A 21024-nucleotide genomic window follows, 5' to 3' on the forward strand; every position below is an offset into this window, starting at 1 on the left:
TCCTTCATTTTCTCATTATGATAAGTTCATCTCAACTTGGTGTGACGATCTGTACTAGACCAAATTTGTTACGCATATCCAGCGTGAGCTACATTTGTGCCAAATTTGTGTGTTTGTCACCCTAAATGTATGGACAGGTTTGGTTGCTGCACCATCCCGCAGCATTATTATTTTGTCTCATACTTAAATGCATGATCTAAATGTGATTTGATTAAATTGAATTTTTTTCTTTTCAGAAAGGAGAATTTTCATTCATCAAGGCACCACTTGTAAAACAGATTTCTCTGAAGAAAGGGCTACCATGGTTACACAGAATCATTGAAGCATCAGCCTAGTATTTTCCAAGAATGAAGAACACTGTGAGAGAGTAGTCGTTTAAAGAACTCAATATTAAGTTATATAGATAATGGAACTACACATAGCATAGTTTGTGTGCTTATTTATCAGTTTTCTTCTATCGAAAAGTATTTTTCAGCCTTTAGTTGTAGTTCATTCTTGAACCCCTATTTCTACAATCGTATGAAATGCATTTGTGGTTACAATTTAGTAGTTCCGCACGTCATTTTGTTTATGTATGGAGCCTTAAACTCTTTTAATAGAACTGCTGTATATTGTATATTCAAGAGGCTTTTACAAGTATGTTTACAGGCATTCTAACTGGTTGTTTTTTTTATATACGACTGTAAGTGATATTTGTTGGTTTCCTTGTTACCTACTTTTATTTTTATGCACAAACTAACGTTGTCAAGAATTGTCAATACACACCTCACTATTTTGGTTTTTAAATAGGATCAAGTTGATATCATTTGTTCTCATTATACCTGAGACCAGTTTGTTCTTTTTATTGTCAAGAGTGACATTCTTGTCCAAATAGATATCGACATCCTGGTAGTGACATTATCACATCTAACAGCATAAACATAATTTTGCTTACATTTTATAGTAATCTGAACATTTTCAAAAATATTTCTTTTTGATGTATAAGGAGCAGGAAGGACTACCCAAAACATCATAGACCGAATCTTTTCAGATTGGATTTCACATTCTACTAGGATTTTAATAATTGTGTTTCACCTCATTGTTTGAAGTGGCACGAAGTTTTCTACGTTCAAATAACCTTTTTTTGCTCTTTCTGCAGCCTTGCGCATTTGTAATCTTTATCTTCTTCTTGACTTCCGCGATTGGATCAAATATCTCTTCACGTGTTAAGACTAGTAAATTTTGTCATTTGATGATTTCGGGATGCTGATGTATTGCCCGAAATAGTCACACTTGGGTACATTGCATCAACATTACTGAAATGTGCCTTGGCAATAATTCATTAGGCCTACATTTATTTACCAGCTTTGCATTGACCCAATTCCATTTTTAATAGCTCAAGATTCTCAAATTAGCAAGTTCTTCAAAGATGGCAGCGTCAAATCCAGTAGACACTGAGGAAGACATCGATAGCCTCATTTATTTTTATGCACAAACTAACGTTGCCAAGAATTGTCAATACACACCTCACTATTTTGGTTTTTAAATAGGATCAAGTTGATATCATTTGTTCTCATTATACCTGAGACCAGTTTGTTCTTTTTATTGTCAAGAGTGACATTCTTGTCCAAATAGATATCGACATCCTGGTAGTGACATTATCACATCTAACAGCATAAACATAATTTTGCTTACATTTTATAGTAATCTGAACATTTTCAAAAATATTTCTTTTTGATGTATAAGGAGCAGGAAGGACTACCCAAAACATCATAGACCGAATCTTTTCAGATTGGATTTCACATTCTACTAGGATTTTAATAATTGTGTTTCACCTCATTGTTTGAAGTGGCACGAAGTTTTTCTACGTTCAAATAACCTTTTTTTGCTCTTTCTGCAGCCTTGCGCATTTGTAATCTTTATCTTCTTCTTGACTTCCGCGATTGGATCAAATATCTCTTCACGTGTTAAGACTAGTAAATTTTGTCATTTGATGATTTCGGGATGCTGATGTATTGCCCGAAATAGTCACACTTGGGTACATTGCATCAACATTACTGAAATGTGCCTTGGCAATAATTCATTAGGCCTACATTTATTTACCAGCTTTGCATTGACCCAATTCCATTTTTAATAGCTCAAGATTCTCAAATTAGCAAGTTCTTCAAAGATGGCAGCGTCAAATCCAGTAGACACTGAGGAAGACATCGATAGCCTCATTACTTGTGGTATATGCCTGTCAGAAATGGAACAGCCCAAGGCACTTATCTGTTTGCACACATTTTGTGTTAAGTGCCTTAAAAAAGTAAAACATCCACCTGGCCAAATCACCTGCCCTTTATGCCAAGAAGATACTCTTCTACCAAAAGGAGGAGTCGATGAACTTCAAAATAACTTCTTCATCAACCAGCTGAAAGAAAGAAAAGCCATTCGTGGAACAGGAGAGTTCAAGATGCTTTGCAAATGCTGTAAAAAGGATAAGGTCAATGTTGCCAGATGTGTGGACTGCTGTGGATTTATTTGTCAAGACTGTGTTGACTTACACAAGACTATAGATCCACTCAGTAATCATAAAGTATATACCATTGACGAATTGAGATCCGGAAAAGTAGACATCAGCAAAGTATGGAAAGAGCAACGTTGTCACAATCATAAAAATCAAATTCTGATGTTTTTCTGCAAGACATGCGGCATTTCGATATGCATGGCCTGTGGTTTGTACAAACACTCACGACCTGAGCATGATTTTATAGAAATGGAACCTGCAGCTGAAGATCACAAGAAAGAGATGAAAGGATTGTTGGCAAGCTGCAGAGATGTTGCTAAAAGAGTTGATACAGCAATAAAACAAGATGACAAAGTGAAAAGAGAATTAAAATCAGCAATGGATAAAGCCAGCAAGGATCTTTTAAGCGCCAAAGAAAAGGCCAAGGAGGATTTCTTAAAGCTCCTAGAAGATAATTATCGTGCAAACTCTGAAAAACTGCAAAAGATTGCTACAGAAAGAAACACCAATATTGACAGCAGCAAGACAAATTTGAGCAATCTTCAAGCCAAATTAAACAATGCAATGGCGATGACCAATCAGGTGCTGACTGCAGGATCCATGCATGATGTGACTTCCAACTACACAAAATTCACTTCTATACTCGGGAAGCTGAAAGAGGAACAAGTGAATTCTACTTCAGATGATGTCAGTTTTCTTCAGTTTTCATCTGACCAATCAGGACAAGTGTTGAAACCATTGGGTTACATCAAGGAGGAAACATCTACATGACAGTTACAGAAAGAAATTGGGAAAGATGGTGAAGGAAAGTTGAGGTGGGGTCTCGGTGTAGCTATTGCCTCAAACGGAGACATAGCAGTTGCCGATTTCTTTGCAGCAAAAGTGAAAGTGTATCGGAGTGATGGTCAATATAAACTAAGTCTTGACACTAAACAGGGATTACAGGGATGTAAGACATCTGATCCATGGGATGTAGCTGTTAGTCCAAACCAATTCTATGTTACTGACCGGACTGGTATGGTGAAGATTTACAGTCTTGAAGGTCAATACCTGAAGCAATTTCCAGTCAAGTCTCCAGATGGTACATCATCTGATGGCTCACAACTATGTGGTCTTGCTATAGATAATGATGGCCACCTGTTAGTAGGAAATCACACCAAGAAATACATCAGCAAATGCAAACAAGATGGCACACATATCTCTACAATCAAGGTTGATATATGGCCAGATTTCATTGCAGTCACACCAATGGGAAGAATTGTTGTCAGTCCAGGTACATCCAACACAGATGTGTATGTATTGGATCAGACTAGTAAGCATATACACACCATCAACACACCAAAGGATGCCAAGTCATGGCATCCAACAGGTGTATGTTGTAGTGATGATGGTGTCATCTACATAGCTAGCTGGCACCCAGGAGACCACGGTGGAATCTATAGGTTTACAGAAGATGGGGAATACCTGGGATGTGTTACAACTGATGTGACCAATGCACATGGCCTTGCATATACCTATGATGATGGGTATGATAAACTGGTGGTAGCCCAGGGTTATGGGCATCCAGCAAAAGTTTTTACTTTCAAATGATTATTCCCAATGCATTGAGATCTGACATATTAGATGACCAACATAGCTTTTCATGTCATGACAAAAATGATTACATTTGAAGCCATAAAACATGTCAAAAGAAATTCCAAGTATGGAAGCCACTTACAAAAATAAATATATAAATCCAGATACATCATAGGATATTTAACTAGAAGAGGCGATTCTCAAACACTTCTCGCAAGTTTTTGTGATACATTGGGCCGTTCAAATAGACCCATATGATATTAAAGACATGTCCCTTTTGATTCAAATATAATTGCAGCAGTGCTTGAATTTATCTGCAAGGCTGGTTTAATAATTTGTCCCAAATGACCTTTGAATTTTAAGAGGGAATCTTCTCTAGGCTTTAAAACATTTGAAGTCTATACAAAATTTTTTTTTAAACTTTGTCACATGACCTCAAAATTGGCTTATAAACATTCCATTACTGGATTGTTACTAATCTTCAACCAAAATAAGTTTTCTTGATGTACTATTTGCATAATTTTTACATAGCTACATGTGCACTCCATCTTGTGATAACAATTCATGAAATTGTCACTAGAGGGTGGTAGTCAATATAGTCCAGCCACATGTAGAAGGTGCGGGATTGGCTCTTTAGCGCCGAGAGTTAGCACCAACGCTAATGCTAATAATTACAATGAGTGCTAATTAGCATCATGTAGCGTTTTAGTGCTAATAACGCTAATTATAGCACAATTGGCGCTAATTAGTGTCATATAGCGTTTTAGCGCTAATTACGCTAATTATGGCACAATTAGCGGTATTTAGCACTATGACGTTAAATAGCGCAATTAGCGCTATTTAGCGTGATCTAGCGTTTTAGAACTAGGCCTAATAACGTTAATTAGCGTTACCTAGCACTCTGACGCTACTTTGCGCTATTAGCGCTAATTACCGTCATTTAGCGTTTAAGCGCTAATAACGCCAATAACCGGTACCTGGCATTCTGTCGCTAAATTAGAAAATTGTAGATGTCCCAGTCAGTGGGGCGCAATTAGCGCTAATAGCGCAATTAGCGCTATTTAGCGTCATGTAGCGTTTTAGCGCTAATAACGCTAATTAGCGGTACCTAGCACTCTTACGCTAATTAGCGCAATTAGCGTTACCCAGCACTCTGACGCTACTTTGCGCTATTAGCGCTAATTAGCGTCATTTAGCGTTTAAGCGCTAATAACTCTAATAACCGGTACCTGGCATTCTGTCGCTACATTAGAAAATTGTAGATGTCCCAGTCAGTGGGGGCGCAATTAGCGCTAATAGCGCAATTAGCGCTATTTAGCGTCATGTAGCGTTTTAGCGCTAATAACGCTAATTAGCGGTACCTAGCACTCTTACGCTAATTAGCGCTATCTAGCATGATCTATCGTTTTAGAACTAACGATGACGCTAAAGTACATCAGCGCTACACCATTGCTTTCGAAAACCGCGTTGTTTAAAACCAATAAAATTTATGGATGAATGATACGTACGAGGATGTTTATAAAGATAAACAAACTCCACAAACCGCCCCAACAACAATAACGCTAAAGTGCATCAGCGCTACACCATTGCTTTCGAAAACTGGGTTGTTTTTTTAGAACTAATTAGCGCTATTTTGCGTGATCTAGCATTTTAACTCCGAAAACTGCCCCAAGAACGATAACGCTAAAGTGCATCAGCGCTACACCATTGCTTTCGAAAACCGCGTTGTTTTTTACAACTAATTAGCGCTATTTTGCGTGATCTAGCGTTTTACCTCCGAAAACCGCCCCAAGAACGATAACGCTAAAGTGCATCAGCGCTACACCATTGCTTTCGAAAACCGCGTTGTTTAAAACCAATAAAATTTCTGGATGAATGATACGTACGAGGATGTTTATAAAGAAAAAAAAAATCCACAAACCGCCCCAACAACGATAACGCTAAAGTCCATCAGAGCTACACTAGCGGTATAGGTCCGTAGGCCTATTGCCGTTTTTAGCGCTAAAACGCTATAAAGCGCTAATAGCGATATTAGCGCTAATTGCGCCCCTCTCACTGGGACTTCACCTTCAATTTAGCAAATTAGCGTCAGCGTGCTAGGTCATGCTAATTAGCGTTATTAGCGCCAAAACGCTATAAAGCGCTAATAGCGCTAAAACGCTATAAAGCGCTAATTAGCGCCAATAGCGCTATTAAGCGCTAATTAAGCGCTATAAAGGCGCTAATTGCGCCCCTCTCACTGGGACTTCGCCTTCAATTTAAAACTTTCAATTAGCGCTAATTGCGCCCCTCTCACTGGGACTTCACCTTCAATTTAGCAAATTAGCGTCAGCGTGCTAGGTCATGCTAATTAGCGTTTATAGCGCTAAAACGCTATAAAGCGCTAATTAGCGCTAATAGTTTGCGCCCCTCTCACTGGGACTTCGCCTTCAATTTAAAACTTTCAATTAGCGCTAATTGCGCCCCTCTCACTGGGACTTCACCTTCAATTGAGCAAATTAGCGTCAGCGTGCTAGGTCATGCTAATTAGCGTTATTAGCGCTAATAGCGCTATTAGCGCTAATTGTGCCCCTCTCACTGGGACTTCACCTTCAATTGAGCAAATTAGCGTCAGCGTGCTAGGTCATGCTAATTAGCGTTTTAACGCTAAAAGCGCTAATTGCGCCCCTCTCACTGGGACTTCACCTTCAATTTAGCAAATTAGCGTCAGCGTGCTAGGTCATGCTAATTAGCGTTTTTAGCGCTAAAACGCTATAAAGCGCCCCTCTCACTGGGACTTCACCTTCAATTGAGCAAGTTAGCGTCCGCGTGCTAGGTCGTGCTAATTAGCGTTATTAGCGCTAAAACGCTATAAAGCGCTAATAGCGCTAATTGCGCCCCTCTCACTGGGACTTCACCTTCAATTTAGCAAATTAACGTCAGCGTGCTAGGTCATGCTAATTAGCGTTTTTAGCGCTAAAACGCTATAAAGCGCTATTAGCGATAATTGCGCCCCTCTCACTGGGACTTCACCTTCAATTGAGCAAATTAGCGTCAGCGTGCTAGGTCATGCTAATTAGCGTTATTAGCGCTAAAACGCTATAAAGCGCTAATTGCGCCCCTCTCACTGGGACTTCACCTTCAATTTAGCAAATTAGCGTCAGCGTGCTAGGTCATGCTAATTAGCGTTTTTAGCGCTAAAACGCTATAAAGCGCTAATAGCGCTATTAGCGCTAATTGCGCCCCTCTCACTGGGACTTCACCTTCAATTTAGCAAATTAACGTCAGCGTGCTATGTCATGCTAATTAGCGTTTTTAGCGCTAAAACGCTATAAAGCGCTAATTAGCGCTAATTGCGCCCCTCTCACTGGGACATCACCTTCAATTGAGCAAATTATCGTCAGCGTGCTAGGTCATGCTAATTAGCGTTATTAGCGCTAAAACGCTATAAAGCGCTAAATTGCGTTCCTCTCACTTAGAGCAGTTTTGGTGAAAAAAATTATTGGCCTTTAGCGAATTAGTGCACCTTTTGGCTAGCGTTGCAATTAGCGCTAATTTACATAGACCCTATACGCTAATCCTATGCTAATAGCGTGATTAGCAAAATTGCGCTAATACGCTAAAGGTCCAATCCCGCACCTTCCTCAGCCACATGGTGAAGAAAAGCACATTTGAAGAAAAGTGTGAAATAAGCAGTCGAGTTTAATGTGCTGAAGGATTATGGATATGTGGCATTTTCCAATTGTGGCATTCCGATATGTCATTTCAAAATAAAGTACACTTGACTTTTTACAATAAAAGGAGTTGGTAGTACAAGTAAATCTCTCTTGTTTAAACTTGGACCAATTAATTCTTGTTTTTGTTTCTTCTTTCTTACCCTTTAAATACAGAAGCACTCCTGATGCATACATGTTAATTAGCAAAATGACAAGATGATTTTGCGTAACAATATTTTATTCACACAAAATAAAACAAAACATTTTTATGTTATCTCTTTCTATCATGATTAGTGTATAAAGTTACATAACAAGTTGAACTTATCAAACCTTTTGTCAACACTTACAATCACACTGGCAATGTTATATATTAAGAGACTGACTCATGCAATGTCATCTTTTTCACCGGTTTTCCGAAGCATGGCTAGTGGTCAGGCTTCCAAAGCCATCAGACTAAAGCCCAATTAGTCCTTTATATAAGTGCTTACATTGTCACATCGTAAATCACCTAGAAAGATAAATCAATAAAATGGATCCACAATGGTAGCCAGACTAGCCACTAGCCAAGCTTCCAGAAATCGGACCTACATGCCTTAGATTTTAAGCCTTAAGGATGTGCATGAATGGTTGCAAGGGAGCAATATCACAGTAGTGATATGTTACAATGAAAGGTACCTAATATCGGCTGCTACACAATGCAATGTTCTAACTGCCACATCAAGAAGGTTGCCAGGCAAACATCAATATATACTGCGCCAAAAAAGTATCCTGACAGTTGGAAAACTAATCACAATCTCAAAACTGAACCATATTGGAATAAATTTGTTTTTTAATTAGATGCACTATCTAATCCGGCACATTATGACACCCCATTGAATCCAATGCGACTTCAAGAAGCAAAGTTATAAGCATTTGATTAGACAAAGGTACAGTTTTAAAAGTGACAAACTGGCCTATTCAAAACTCCACGGACTAGACATCTGGTTTGAGGGTGGTGAATTGCTTATTTATTTGTGCTTTTAATTTCAAACTAAAGGAACAAAAGAAAACTGAAACAAATGCACTGACAAATAAAATGAAAGTTATGAAAAGTACAGAGAAGTAAAAACTGAAATAAAAACTGCTTTAAATAAAGCTTCATTGAAGAAACTGTGTTGTCTCATTTGTTGCGCTTGTTGGAATCTTTGCAAGTTTGTCACTTTTAAAACTGGACTTTCGTCTATTCAATTGCTTGTAACTTTACTTCGTGAGGTCCCATTCGATTCAATGTGGTGTCATAATGTGCAGGATTAGATTGTGCATCTATTACAAAAACAAATTTATACCAATATGGTTCAATTTTGAAATTGTAATTATTTTTCTAAGTGTAAGGATACTTTCTTGGCGCAGTATAGATGTAGATAGAATAGAACATTCTACCATGATTAGTGTATAAACTTACACTCCATTTAAGTTGAAATTATCAAACCTTTGTCAAAATTTCGACAATCACACTGGCATAATTCCTGGAAGAAATGTTATATATCAAGAGACCGACCTTTTGAAGCATGGCTAGTACCCACTTAAGTCATGCTTTAGATTTTAAGCCTTAAGGATGTGCATGAATGGTTGCAAGGAAGCAATATCATAGTACTGATATGTTACAATGAAAGGTACCTTATATCGGCTGCCACATGATGCACTGTATAACTGCCACACCAAGAAGAAGGCCAGGCAAACAGCAATATAGAATGGACAACATTTCTATGGAATGACAAGCATCAAAATTATTTTAGCCAGATGTATACGTAAGATACCGTTTCATTGTAACTCATCACAATAACTACGAACTACTTGGAATATAAGTACCTGTGCTTTACACATGAACAATAGTTCTTCTGCATGCTTTAAATTTAAGCTTTGGTGTGTTCAATATTGAAATGATAATACTGAAAATAGTGAGAAACTTTTGAATTAACTTTGTTGTCAAACAATATGACGTGTATAATAGGTTAATACCTTCAAATAGTTGGTAGGGTATCAACTGTGTGTTATCTGTAGTTCTGTACTGAGAAGGTATTGAGTCAGAGGATGGTATTGAGTATCATTTTCTTTAGTTTATTATGTGACCCATTCCACCAAAGTATACCTGAAGTGTGTTTTTTAAGAAAGTGTGATCACTTTGTATTTAAAGAAAAAATACTAAAATGAGCTTTTTGATAATACCTTGCTTTTGAAAATTCAAGCTATGGTGATTTTTGGTGACTATTTTCCATGTTTTTCTTTATAAGTTTGAAGCTTAAATTGCCTCTACAAAACTTTCCCGGCAGAATTAGGTATACAATATTTTGCCAAAACGAGTCACATATTGACCCTTTGTACGGATCCACCATCTTGATCCGAAAACGAGGTTCTCCCTGCAAACGCATGCGCGAAAGGTGCTGTTAGAGGTCTTTAACACATACATGATAATTAAGTGTACATAAAAAAGGCGTATGCGCACACATAGCACACTTTGGGGCTAGAACCTCATTTTGAGACAACAATGCAATGGGTCAATAGGCATGCATCTCTCTTTGAACCAAGGTTCAACCTGTGTAAACAATACTTGAGTACATGATGAACTACAATCTCAACTCAAAAAGCTTCTATAAATGTCAAAAATGGTTCTACAAAGGGTTAAAAAACGATTAAAAAAGCTAAAAGAGTACTTTAAAAAAAAAGTAGTTTTAAAAACTTTTGGTCTTGAGGGTTCCATATGAGGACAAACAAGGGTTCTTTAAGGCTTTTTAGAAACTTTATTTCTGAGAGTGTAGGACCAAGTGTCATGCTTTAACATGAGAATTGAATTAAGAACTTAGTTGAAGTTCAGCTACTTTCTGTGTTTCTGGCAGGCTCTATCAAAGTAGTATTGATACACTATACATGAATCAGATATCAAAACTTACTGTTGACAGTTAGAAATATTTGTTTAATGCATGCGCAATTCAAAGTGGAAGAACTTACAGCACAAAATTATTTAAAAAACAGCCTGAAATCAGTTGTTTGGTGTTGGTTGATAACTATGTATTGTGTGTATATAAACATGATTGATAAATATTAGAAAAAATAATTTAGTCTGGGTAGAAATGTGCAGTTAGTGTACATATATAACTAAAATGTCTCACTACCCATATTTGCAACTGTGTGATATATTATTTTGCATATATCTGGACTCTTTTAATTGTGTGCTGTTACTAACTGTTTAATTTGTGTAGATAAGCATGATTGATAAATATTACAATTAAACTTGCTCTAGTCTACATAGAAAATACACTTGTATAGAAACTACGTTTATCAAATCTCTGCAACAAAGTTAATGATTAAAATGCTTCTATATTTGTGTAACTGTATATGTATATTGCATTGAATATATTAATCAATTGCTTTACTGTGCAATTCAACATATAAAACTGTATTATAAAAACACCTAAAATCAGTTCAAAGCTTGTTTAATATTGATAACTGTGTAATTGTTAATGCTTTTGTTTATGTGGAAAAGTGTTGCTGTACGTACAACTAAAATGCCTTATTATTATGAAGTACCTATATTTGCAATTGGGTATGTATAATTAGTCTGCTTTTCCATATAAAAGTAAATTATGCAAACTTCAATACCTTGCAGTGGTACCAACCATTATGCTATTTTATGATTTGCATGTTCAGGAATAAACAACCCTATGTTTAAGACCTTTATAGTTCTAAGCAGGGCCCTGTTTATTACATGAAAAGAACCAAATTATGCCGTTACCACAAGTTGTGACATGGATGTTAGAGACGGTATTGGACTTGGTATTGAACAAAGGTCAATCCCCACCTCCTTTTCCTCTTTTCAAACCAACCGGTGTTTAATGCAATTAAGTTGAACAGAACAATGTGCCATATGTTTTAACATTACGAGAGTTGAGGGAGTTGACCTGGGTCTCTCACTTTCCCAAAGTAGTATTAACGTAATAATGATGTATATTCATACGTAGCGGTAAACGTAAATAGAAAGCTAATTTATACTTCTACGCTACTCAAATTTGGTACACTCACCGGAGCGCTTTCACATTTGTTCCAAGCCAGCGAAATCAAGAAACACGTCGACAGGAGCAAAGGACACCAGATTGACTGGGAGAACGTAAAAGAGTTAGAAAGGGAGTCCAAGGACTTCCCTCGCAGGATCTTGGAAGCAATCCATATCAGAACTAAAAGACCCAGACTGAACCGTGACAAAGGGTTGGACATCGACCCTGTCTGGGACAATCTCCTGACCCCCCGGAACCAGGGGGGCGGCACAACATCTTCAAGTTTGACGTCATCAACATCTGTGACGTCATCGGAGGTGTCCTAGTACTACATCACTAGCAACAACAATCTTCAGAGCAATAACATCTGCTGAAGACGCTGGTTGACCCGGTGAAAGCGCTCCGGTGAGTGTACCAAATTTGAGTAGCGTAGAAGTATAAATTTGCTTTCTATTTAGTATTAACATGATTACTAGTAATACACCATACATAAATCAGAAGCCATAATTTACTATACTTTTTGTGTATACATGATTAATAGATATTGCAATTCAACAGCCCCAGTCTACAATGTACATACTAGGTAAGTTGGAACTAGTATGACTTAAAATCTCTACTTGAATACTTTAAGAATGTTAATGGCTAAAGAGAATTTAACAAATATCTACTGTATGATATATTCAAAACTACACAAATCAGAAGTTAAAATTAACTGTTAACTGCAAATATATTATGCTTCATTGTTTTATGTGCAATTCAAAGTAGAAAAAATGGCAGGACAAAAAGCTGTCAAATTTGTTGAAATATGCTTTTTTTGTTGATAAATGTGTAATTTGTGTATATAAATATGATGGATAAATCTAATCTACGAAAAGTGAACTTGTACAGCTAAAATGCCTAACTATCTACATGATATTCTAAAAGTTGACATTTTTGTGCTTTTTGCCTTCAACGAAGCTACCATAAAAATAACAATACGCGAATATGTTCTTTTGTGTATAAGTCTATGCCAGAAAACTTTGTTAAAAACTAGCTAAGTAGATCAAAATCGGCAAAAATTATACACACAAAAAAATCCACTTTTACGGTACTTTCAAAAAAGGTTAGACTAAACGAAACTCTATTAAATGTGAATTGCAGCCAATCAGAATCCCACTAAACAATTGTAAACAATTTGTTTTTCCTGTAACATGCATTCTTGATTATTTGAAATAGTCAGCATGATGGTAACATTTAAAACTAATTCAGTGTAATATGGTCAGTATCACCTAAGGGACCGTTAACAAACGCTTGTTAGGGGGCCTGATGAAAAGGGGGTTGGGGCCTTAAAAGTTTTGACCCTCCTAAGGGGGCCCTGAAAAAGTTGACCACAAATTGACCAGGGAAAATTGAGTTTGTATGCTTTTCTATGGGGTTGACCGATAATTTTCGTGTCAAAAGGGGGGGCCCTGAAATTTTTGAGATCTGAAAAGGGGGGCCCGAAAAATTGTCATGATGATTTTTGTTTGCATCAGGCCCCCTAACAAGTGTTTGTGAATGGTCACTAATTTGAGAAGGGTTCATCTGGTTAAAACATTTGCTGTTTTCAACATCTAAACTCTATATATGGAAATATTTTAGTAATACTTTAATGGTTACCACTTGTATAGATATATGATAAAAGTTGTGATTGGAATTTTTCTATAGTAACTTTAAGTTTACACAGATGATAAAACCATAAAACAACATATTTGATTTTTAAAAACAATTGGAAAAAGTAGCAGTTGAATAACACTTGAGTACCTTATATTGGAATAAAAATGGTTATCATATGAAAACATTACCTTTGTAATCGTGTTTTTCGTGTGTTTAATTTTGATTAAAAAACATGGTAATAAATTAATGGCTAGCTTAAGGGCTGGGGTATGAACGTTTGGACAGTATTTATTGTGGGACATTAGAGCACATCAGACATATCGAATTGCATTCTGAAAACGAAGAATGTCCTTCTGATATCCAAATAATTTTGAAATTCGCAATGTAATACACATTTTATGGCAAATCATTAAAAATTGATATTTTTGATATATAACAGTACTTGAAGTTAACTTTATAAATCTGATGATTTATAAAATATATAAAAAGGTCAATTGAAAATTATGCCATTTAATATTAAAGATATGGATTTTTTTAAAAAAAACACCAAAAAAAAAAGGTCTTTTTGGGAAAAAAATCCATATCTTCAATATAAAAGGTCAAAATTTTCAATTGATCGTCGGCTTTTCCTCCCAGCTACATACACTTTAAGAATATAGCATTAGATTTATAAAATTTATTTCGAGGACTGTCATATATCAAAAATTTGAAAAATATCAAATTTTTATAATTTGTCATAAAATTTGTATTATATCGTGAATTTCAAAAAATGAAAATTATTTGATATCAGAAAGACGTCACAGGGTGACGTCATCGGGTCTCAATGTGTATAACATCACAACCCAGCTGAAGGTCAGTGGTACTGGCCGCAAATTTGGTTGCTCCAAGGTACGTTAATCTGGTTGAATAGATTAAATTTATTCTCTCATCCTAATTCCAATATATTAATAAGAAAAATAGAATCTTTCATTTGATATCAGTTTATTACAGGATTATGATGGTTATCATTAATAAAACCACATTAGTTAGTGGATAATTAAATCTGGTCAACCAGAAAAACTCACATTTTGGTCAGATGGAATCACCGACGTTTCGGCCAAAACCTTTGGCCTTCAGCTGGGTGGATGATTTAGGGTCATCCGAGGTCAATCGATGAGGAAGTTGCTTGATAAGAACATTACATTGGTGAAACCGGCCAACCACTGCAGAGTCGCATGTCCCAACATAGACGCGCCAGTTCAAGTGGCAACGATTCAGCTGTCTACAAACACCTTAAGGGCAGTGGTCACAGTTTTGACACTGACGACGTTGTCATTTTGGATCGTGAACCCCGTTGGTTCGAACGGGGAGTCAAAGAAGCAGTGTGGGTACGAGCCGAACAACCGTCACTCAACAGGAGCGGGGCGTTAGAGTGAATCTGTCACATGGTTGGGATCGGGTCATCAAGCAACTTCCTCATCGATTGACCTCGGATGACCCTAAATCATCCACCCAGCTGAAGGCCAAAGGTTTTGGCCGAAACGTCGGTGATTCCATCTGACCAAAATGTGAGTTTTTCTGGTTGACCAGATTTAATTATCCACTAATTGATCAAATCCCAGATGACTGAAAGTATACACAGTGTTAAAACCACATTAGACTACCAGTATCGCGCTGTATAAATATCAATAATTCCATAAGGAATTAGTCACATTTACAAGGAACATTTACGTGTTCATTTTGCATGAATGCTTGTGAAGGGAGATGTCCTCATTTGACATCACGCCGATGTACAAATCATTTACCTAATATCGTTACCATGGTTACTGCACATTTGAACTGAAGTAACGGTGTGTGCATCGGCATGATGATATCAGCGGTGTACCGCAAAGACTTATGGGATTTAATGAAAAGGTGAATAAGAGGCCTTGCATGTGACGTATCATCCCGTAAATATGGCGGACTACTCAAATGCATTCAACAAAAGCATGATTGCAATCTACCGTGACAGTTCGTCTCACACACATAACCCTGCACTACGATCAAATAGGTTGATGACAACATTTGATTGAATAGACTGCACTCCGCCATAACTACGGTGAAGGACACAGGCTCAAATCCTTTGTTTGGAGCCAATCGATAATTTCATGCAGGGCCTCTATTGCAAGGTCCTGCACAATTCTGAGCCATTTCCCATTCTTTCAGCCACTTGCCTCTGTGGCATTCCATCCTCAACCACTTGAACAGTTCTGGCAACTTCAACGTCAGTCCGACTTCGAACAGTCTCTACCACCAGCTATTATTCTGCAAAGACAGTAAGAGGGACATTTCGAGGTTGCAATACACTTCACCAATTTTTTTTATCTTATCCCTTTAATTTTGAGTTTCATAATCCAGCTGACTCTGAAATGCAAAAATGAGCAATCGTAACAACTGCTATTGGTTGGTGCTTAACCAAGCATGAAGTCGTGCTACAATGTACAATCATCAAGGTCAATGAGGTTCGTTTAAATTGTCAAGGGCAAAAGTATGATCCTTAAATAATTTGTGTAGTAAAGTTGGGTTCAGGTCGTTTTGAATCAACCTGTATAAAATATTCAAACTTTCATAATATCCATCAACTATAAATCCCTATGGAATAAACCAACAGGAATGGTATAACAATTGAAATGGCAGCCATGTTGAAAGACCGAGTTCTATTAATCATATAATAAAAGGGTGACGGAGGGACAGGTCTCTAGATCAATTCCACAAGTATTCATACCTACCACATGTTTTATGTGAGAGTCCTCATGAGGCTTCCTGTAGGACAGAATTTTATTTAAATATCTGTGTTATTACATACCCTCTATTGTGAATTTAAATCAATTCTTAACATAAAATTGATAACATTTAAATATTAGCAGCAGTTAAAGTGTGAAAATTGAGAAAAGGTGTCACCTTTTATTATTCAGCGCTCCATGTACAATGCTTCAAATGATGAGAACATAGTCCTATTCATCCACCTGTTACTGCCATTGTTCCATACATGTATATATATACATGTGTAATTGCTTTCATCAGGTAAGTACCTGTATAGTGCTTAGTATTATAAATAATATTGGTAATTTTAGGCCAAGGGCACTGCATATCGCGCACAGCATTTGGCAGTGTCCTCTAACTCCTCTTCCATCATCTCATCCACCGTATGTATATCATGGAAATAGTAGATATTTCCATGTGTATATGGATATAACTTATAGCGTCATCCCCTATAAAGACTCAAAGATCAGAGCAACTAAAAAAGAGTTGTATCGATAAAAGAAAGGCCTTGGATAATCATAAACAAGTGAAGAAGCTAAGTGTCTTTTCTGCATCTATTTGCGTTTTTATTCGTGCCTACAATCAGACAAACTCAATAGTTGTATTTTATTAGGACAAAATCATATTAATGTTATTGTTACTGTTGGTTTCAGCTCCTACTTTGTTTGTACTTATCAAAAGACGACTTGAAAATGTGAGGAAATTTTGTCTGATCGAAGTGTCACACAATCCTTTAAACTGCCATTTACCTATAATAACAATTGGAAAATAGGATTGAAATCGTGGATATGTAAGTACAACGTACGTAGCTTTATAATTCCTATTTCAAACTAGTCTACAAAATATCGAGTCAGTAATATTTAGATATTGTTTTTATCTCTAAATATATGATGAGAAGCATATGAAAGTATACATTTTCAGAAAGGAAATGATGCAAGGAATCCAACTAGAATAACAGCCATATTTGTAGGTCACCGTTAACTGCGTAATTTAGGGCTTTCCTCCAAGACCGCCATAATGCTACCCTACCTCTTAATCGACCAACTTTTGTACTATTGATATTTAATTTGGAATTGGTTTTAACACAATTTGAGCAATTTTGAATTTTAATCCTTGTATAAACTTTGACCTTGATATTCTGGGATTGATCAAGGGTATTAATTGGGCACCTATTATAATAGGCCTATATTACTTCTTCAGCATGTCAAACCTATCATTTAAAGCAATAAAATCCAGTCATACCCAACTTGGGCACATAATTTGGGTAAAAGTGCCCTTAGAAGCACCCAACAAATCTTGGTGCTTTCTGTGAAACATTGGTGTACTGACGGGTTGCAAAAACAGCAAAAGTAGGACGTAGGTGTAGAAGAAAGCATCCGAAAGTCTGCGTGGCACATCCCAGTATAACAATGTTTCGCAAATCCCACATGAAGGGTATTTATAGTGCTGAAAACCGTGGCGTTGCAAGACTTTCGCGCAATCGAGGGGCGACGGGGTTTTTGAATGGGGTCAAAACTCCAATCTTCAATTGAAGCATGTACAAACTTATTTGGGGGAAGCAAGTGGGGGAGGCCAAGGGTTGCAATCGTTTTCGGGCAAGCGCTGGTGCAAAATGGTGAAAGTAATGTGCAATTTTAGTGAAAGGTCTGATATTTGACAGACATATTAGCTCTTGGTATTGAAAATTGTTATTTTTGCAAAACAATTCAGATGAAAAACAAGTCAAGGTCAATAAAGTTGACATTTTCCTTCCTGTTACCTAGGTAATGAAACGTCCAATATATGACAAACTATTCTGATTTTGACATGTTTTGGCAAAATGAAATTGAAACCATAGCACAGGATATGACCTTTGACCTTTTTCATCTATAACTTATGAATCATTATACGTGACAGACAGGTAAAACTATATGTTTCCTAAATTCTTATGATCAGAGGAATATTTTGAATTTAGCCCCTCTATAAACTTTGATGACCTTTTCCCGCCATCTTGGAAATTAATTAATTTGGCCACTAGACTAAATTTGTTACGCATATCAAGCTTGAGCTACTTCTGTGCCACATTTGTATGATGCTTTTCACCCTAAATGCATGGCAGGTTTGGTTTCACCAGCACTATTATTTCTGTATCATCTACTTCAATACATGATCTAAACGTGATTTGATTTCTTTTTCTTTTCAGAAAGGAGAATTTTCATCAAGACGCCATTTGTAGCAGGTTTCTCTGACGAAAAGGCTGTACGCAGAATCATTGAAGCATCAGCCTGGTATTCTCCAAGAATGAAGAACACTGTGAGAAAGTAGTTGTTTAAAGAACTCTATTAATAAATTTCTATAGATTATGGAACTAAACATATAGCATAGTTTGTTTGCTTATTTACAAGTTTGTTTCTATCGAAAAGGTATTTTGAGTCTTTAGTTGTAGTATTGGTATTATTCTTTCAGTAGAATTACCCTGACATAAGCCTAGTTCTACAATCATATGAATTGCGTTGGTGATTACAATAGATCAGTTTTACAAAAAACATTGCCTTTTGCTTAGTTCCGCAAGAAATTTGTTTAAGCATATTTGGAGCATTTATAACTCTTTAGTACTGCTAAATTGTATATTGAAGAGGCTTTTATAAGAATGTTTAGAGGAATTTTAACTGTTTAGAAGCATTTTAACTGTTTAGTATATACTACTGTAAGTGGTATTCAAGTTTGCCAGTTTCCTTGTTACTTACTTTTATTTTATGTACGAAATAACTTTGCCAAGAACACAACCTCTAACCTGTTTTGGGCTTTTTAATAGGATCAAGTTTGTATCCCTTGTTCTCTTTACTCAAATACCTGAGACCAATTTTTTCTTTATATTGTCAAGTGACATTATCACACCTAACAACATAAACATACGCTTCAATTTCATAAGTCATCAGAATATTCACACTTGGAAACATTTCTTATTCATGTATAAGGAACAGGACTACCCTTAACATCGTATATATACCTCAGTCTTCCAAAGTTTTTTCAGATTGGATTGGATTTCCCATTCTCCTAGTATTTTGTTTTTTTTTCTCTTCATTGCTTGAAGTAGCACAAAATTATTCTTCCTCAAAGATGGCAGAGTCAAATCCAGTAGACAATGAGGAAGATATCGATAGCCTTATCAATTGTGGTATATGCCGGTCAGAAATGGAACAGCCCAAGGCACTTACATGCTTGCACACATTTTGTTTTAAGTGCCTCAAAAACGTTCAACACCCACCTGGCCAAATCACCTGTCCTTTATGCCAAGATGATAGTCTTCTACCAAAAGGAGGAGTCGATGAACTTCAAAATAACTTCTTCATCAATCAGCTGAAAGAAAGAAAAGCCATTCGTGGAACAGGAGAGTTCAAGATGATTTGCAAATGTTGTAAAAAGGATAAGGTCAATGTTGCCAGATGTGTGGACTGTTGTGGATTTATTTGTCAAGACTGTGCTGATTTACACAAGACTATAGATCCACTCAGTAATCATAAAGTATATACCATTGACGAATTGAGATCAGGAGAAGTAGACATCAGCAAAGTATGGAAAGAGCAACGTTGTCACAATCATAAAAATCAAATTCTGATGTTTTTCTGCAAGACATGCGGCATTCCGATATGCATGGCCTGTGGTTTGTACAAACACTCACGACCTGAGCATGATTTCATAGAAATGGAACCTGCAGCTGAAGATCACAAGAAAGAGATGAAAGGATTGTTGGCAAGCTGCAGAGATGTTGCTAAAAGAGTTGACACTGCAATAAAACAAGATGACAAAGTGAAAACAGAATTAAAATCAGCAATGGATAAAGCCAGCAAGGACCTTTTAACCGCCAAAGAAAAGGCCAAGGAGGATTTCTTAAAGCTCCTGGAAGATAATTATCGCGCAAACTCTGAAAAACTGCAAAAGATTGCTGCAGAAAGAAACACCAATATTGACAGCAGCAAGACAAATTTGAGCAATCTTCAAGCCAAATTAAACAATGCAATGGTGATGACAAATCAGGTACTGACTGCAGGATCCACGCATGATGTGACTTCCAACTACACAAAATTCACTTCTATACTCGGAAGCTTAAAGAGGAACAAGTGAATTCTACTTCAGATGATGTCAGTTTTCTTCAGTTTTCATCTGACCAATCGGGACAAGTGTTGAAACCATTGGGTCACATCAGGGAGGAAACACCTACATGACAGTTACAGAAAGAAATTGGGAAAGATGGTGAAGGAATGTTGAGTGATGGTGTCGGTGTAGCTATTGCCTCAAACGGAGACATAGCAGTTGCCGATTTCTTTGCAGCAAAAGTGAAAGTGTATCAGAGTGATGGTCAATATAAACTAAGTCTTGACACTAAACAGGGATTACAGCAAGGTAAGACATCACATCCATGGGATGTAGCTGTTAGTCCTAACCAATTCTATGTTACTGACTTGACTAGTATGGTGAAGATTTGCAGTCTAGAAGGTCAATACCTGAAGCAATTTCCTGTCAAGTCTGCAGATGGTAGATCATCTGATACTGATGGCTCACAACTACGTGGTCTTGCTATAGATAACGATGGACACCTGCTGGTAGGAAATAACACCAAGAAATACATCAGCAAATGCAAACAAGATGGCACACATATCTCTACAATCAAGGTTGATATATGCCCATCATTCATTGCTGTTACACCATTGGGAAGAATTGTTGTCAGTCCAAGTATCTCCAATACAGGTGTGTATGTATTGGATCTGACTGGTAAGCATATACACACCATCAACGCACCAAAGGATGCCAAATCATGGGATCCATCTGGTGTATGTTGTAGTGA

The 21024-nt window shown here is 36.9% G+C and overlaps 2 protein-coding genes across 2 annotated transcripts; both read left to right on the plus strand.

Annotated features, from left to right (window-relative positions):
• Positions 1-1978: 1978 nt before the first annotated feature.
• On the plus strand, positions 1979-4075 carry LOC140138218 (E3 ubiquitin-protein ligase TRIM71-like). The gene is given in 1 exon segment (XM_072160133.1): positions 1979-4075. A coding segment is annotated over 1 exon segment (1926 nt). The 5' UTR covers positions 1979-2149.
• A 15224-nt stretch (positions 4076-19299) lies between these two features.
• On the plus strand, positions 19300-20820 carry LOC140138310 (E3 ubiquitin-protein ligase TRIM56-like). The gene has a single exon (XM_072160221.1). The coding sequence runs from the start codon at positions 19374-19376 to the stop codon at positions 20301-20303; it is 930 nt and encodes a 309-aa protein (XP_072016322.1). The 5' UTR covers positions 19300-19373; the 3' UTR covers positions 20304-20820.
• The last annotated feature ends 204 nt before the right edge of the window (positions 20821-21024 follow it).

The sequence above is a fragment of the Amphiura filiformis genome, chromosome 17 (genome assembly GCF_039555335.1).
Source record: "Amphiura filiformis chromosome 17, Afil_fr2py, whole genome shotgun sequence".
NCBI lineage: Eukaryota > Metazoa > Echinodermata > Ophiuroidea > Amphilepidida > Amphiuridae > Amphiura > Amphiura filiformis.

What these genes read in the sequence shown, in the direction of transcription:
- LOC140138310 (XM_072160221.1), top strand. Translation starts at nt 19,374, where the DNA reads ATGGAACAGCCCAAGGCACTTACATGCTTGCACACATTTTGTTTTAAG.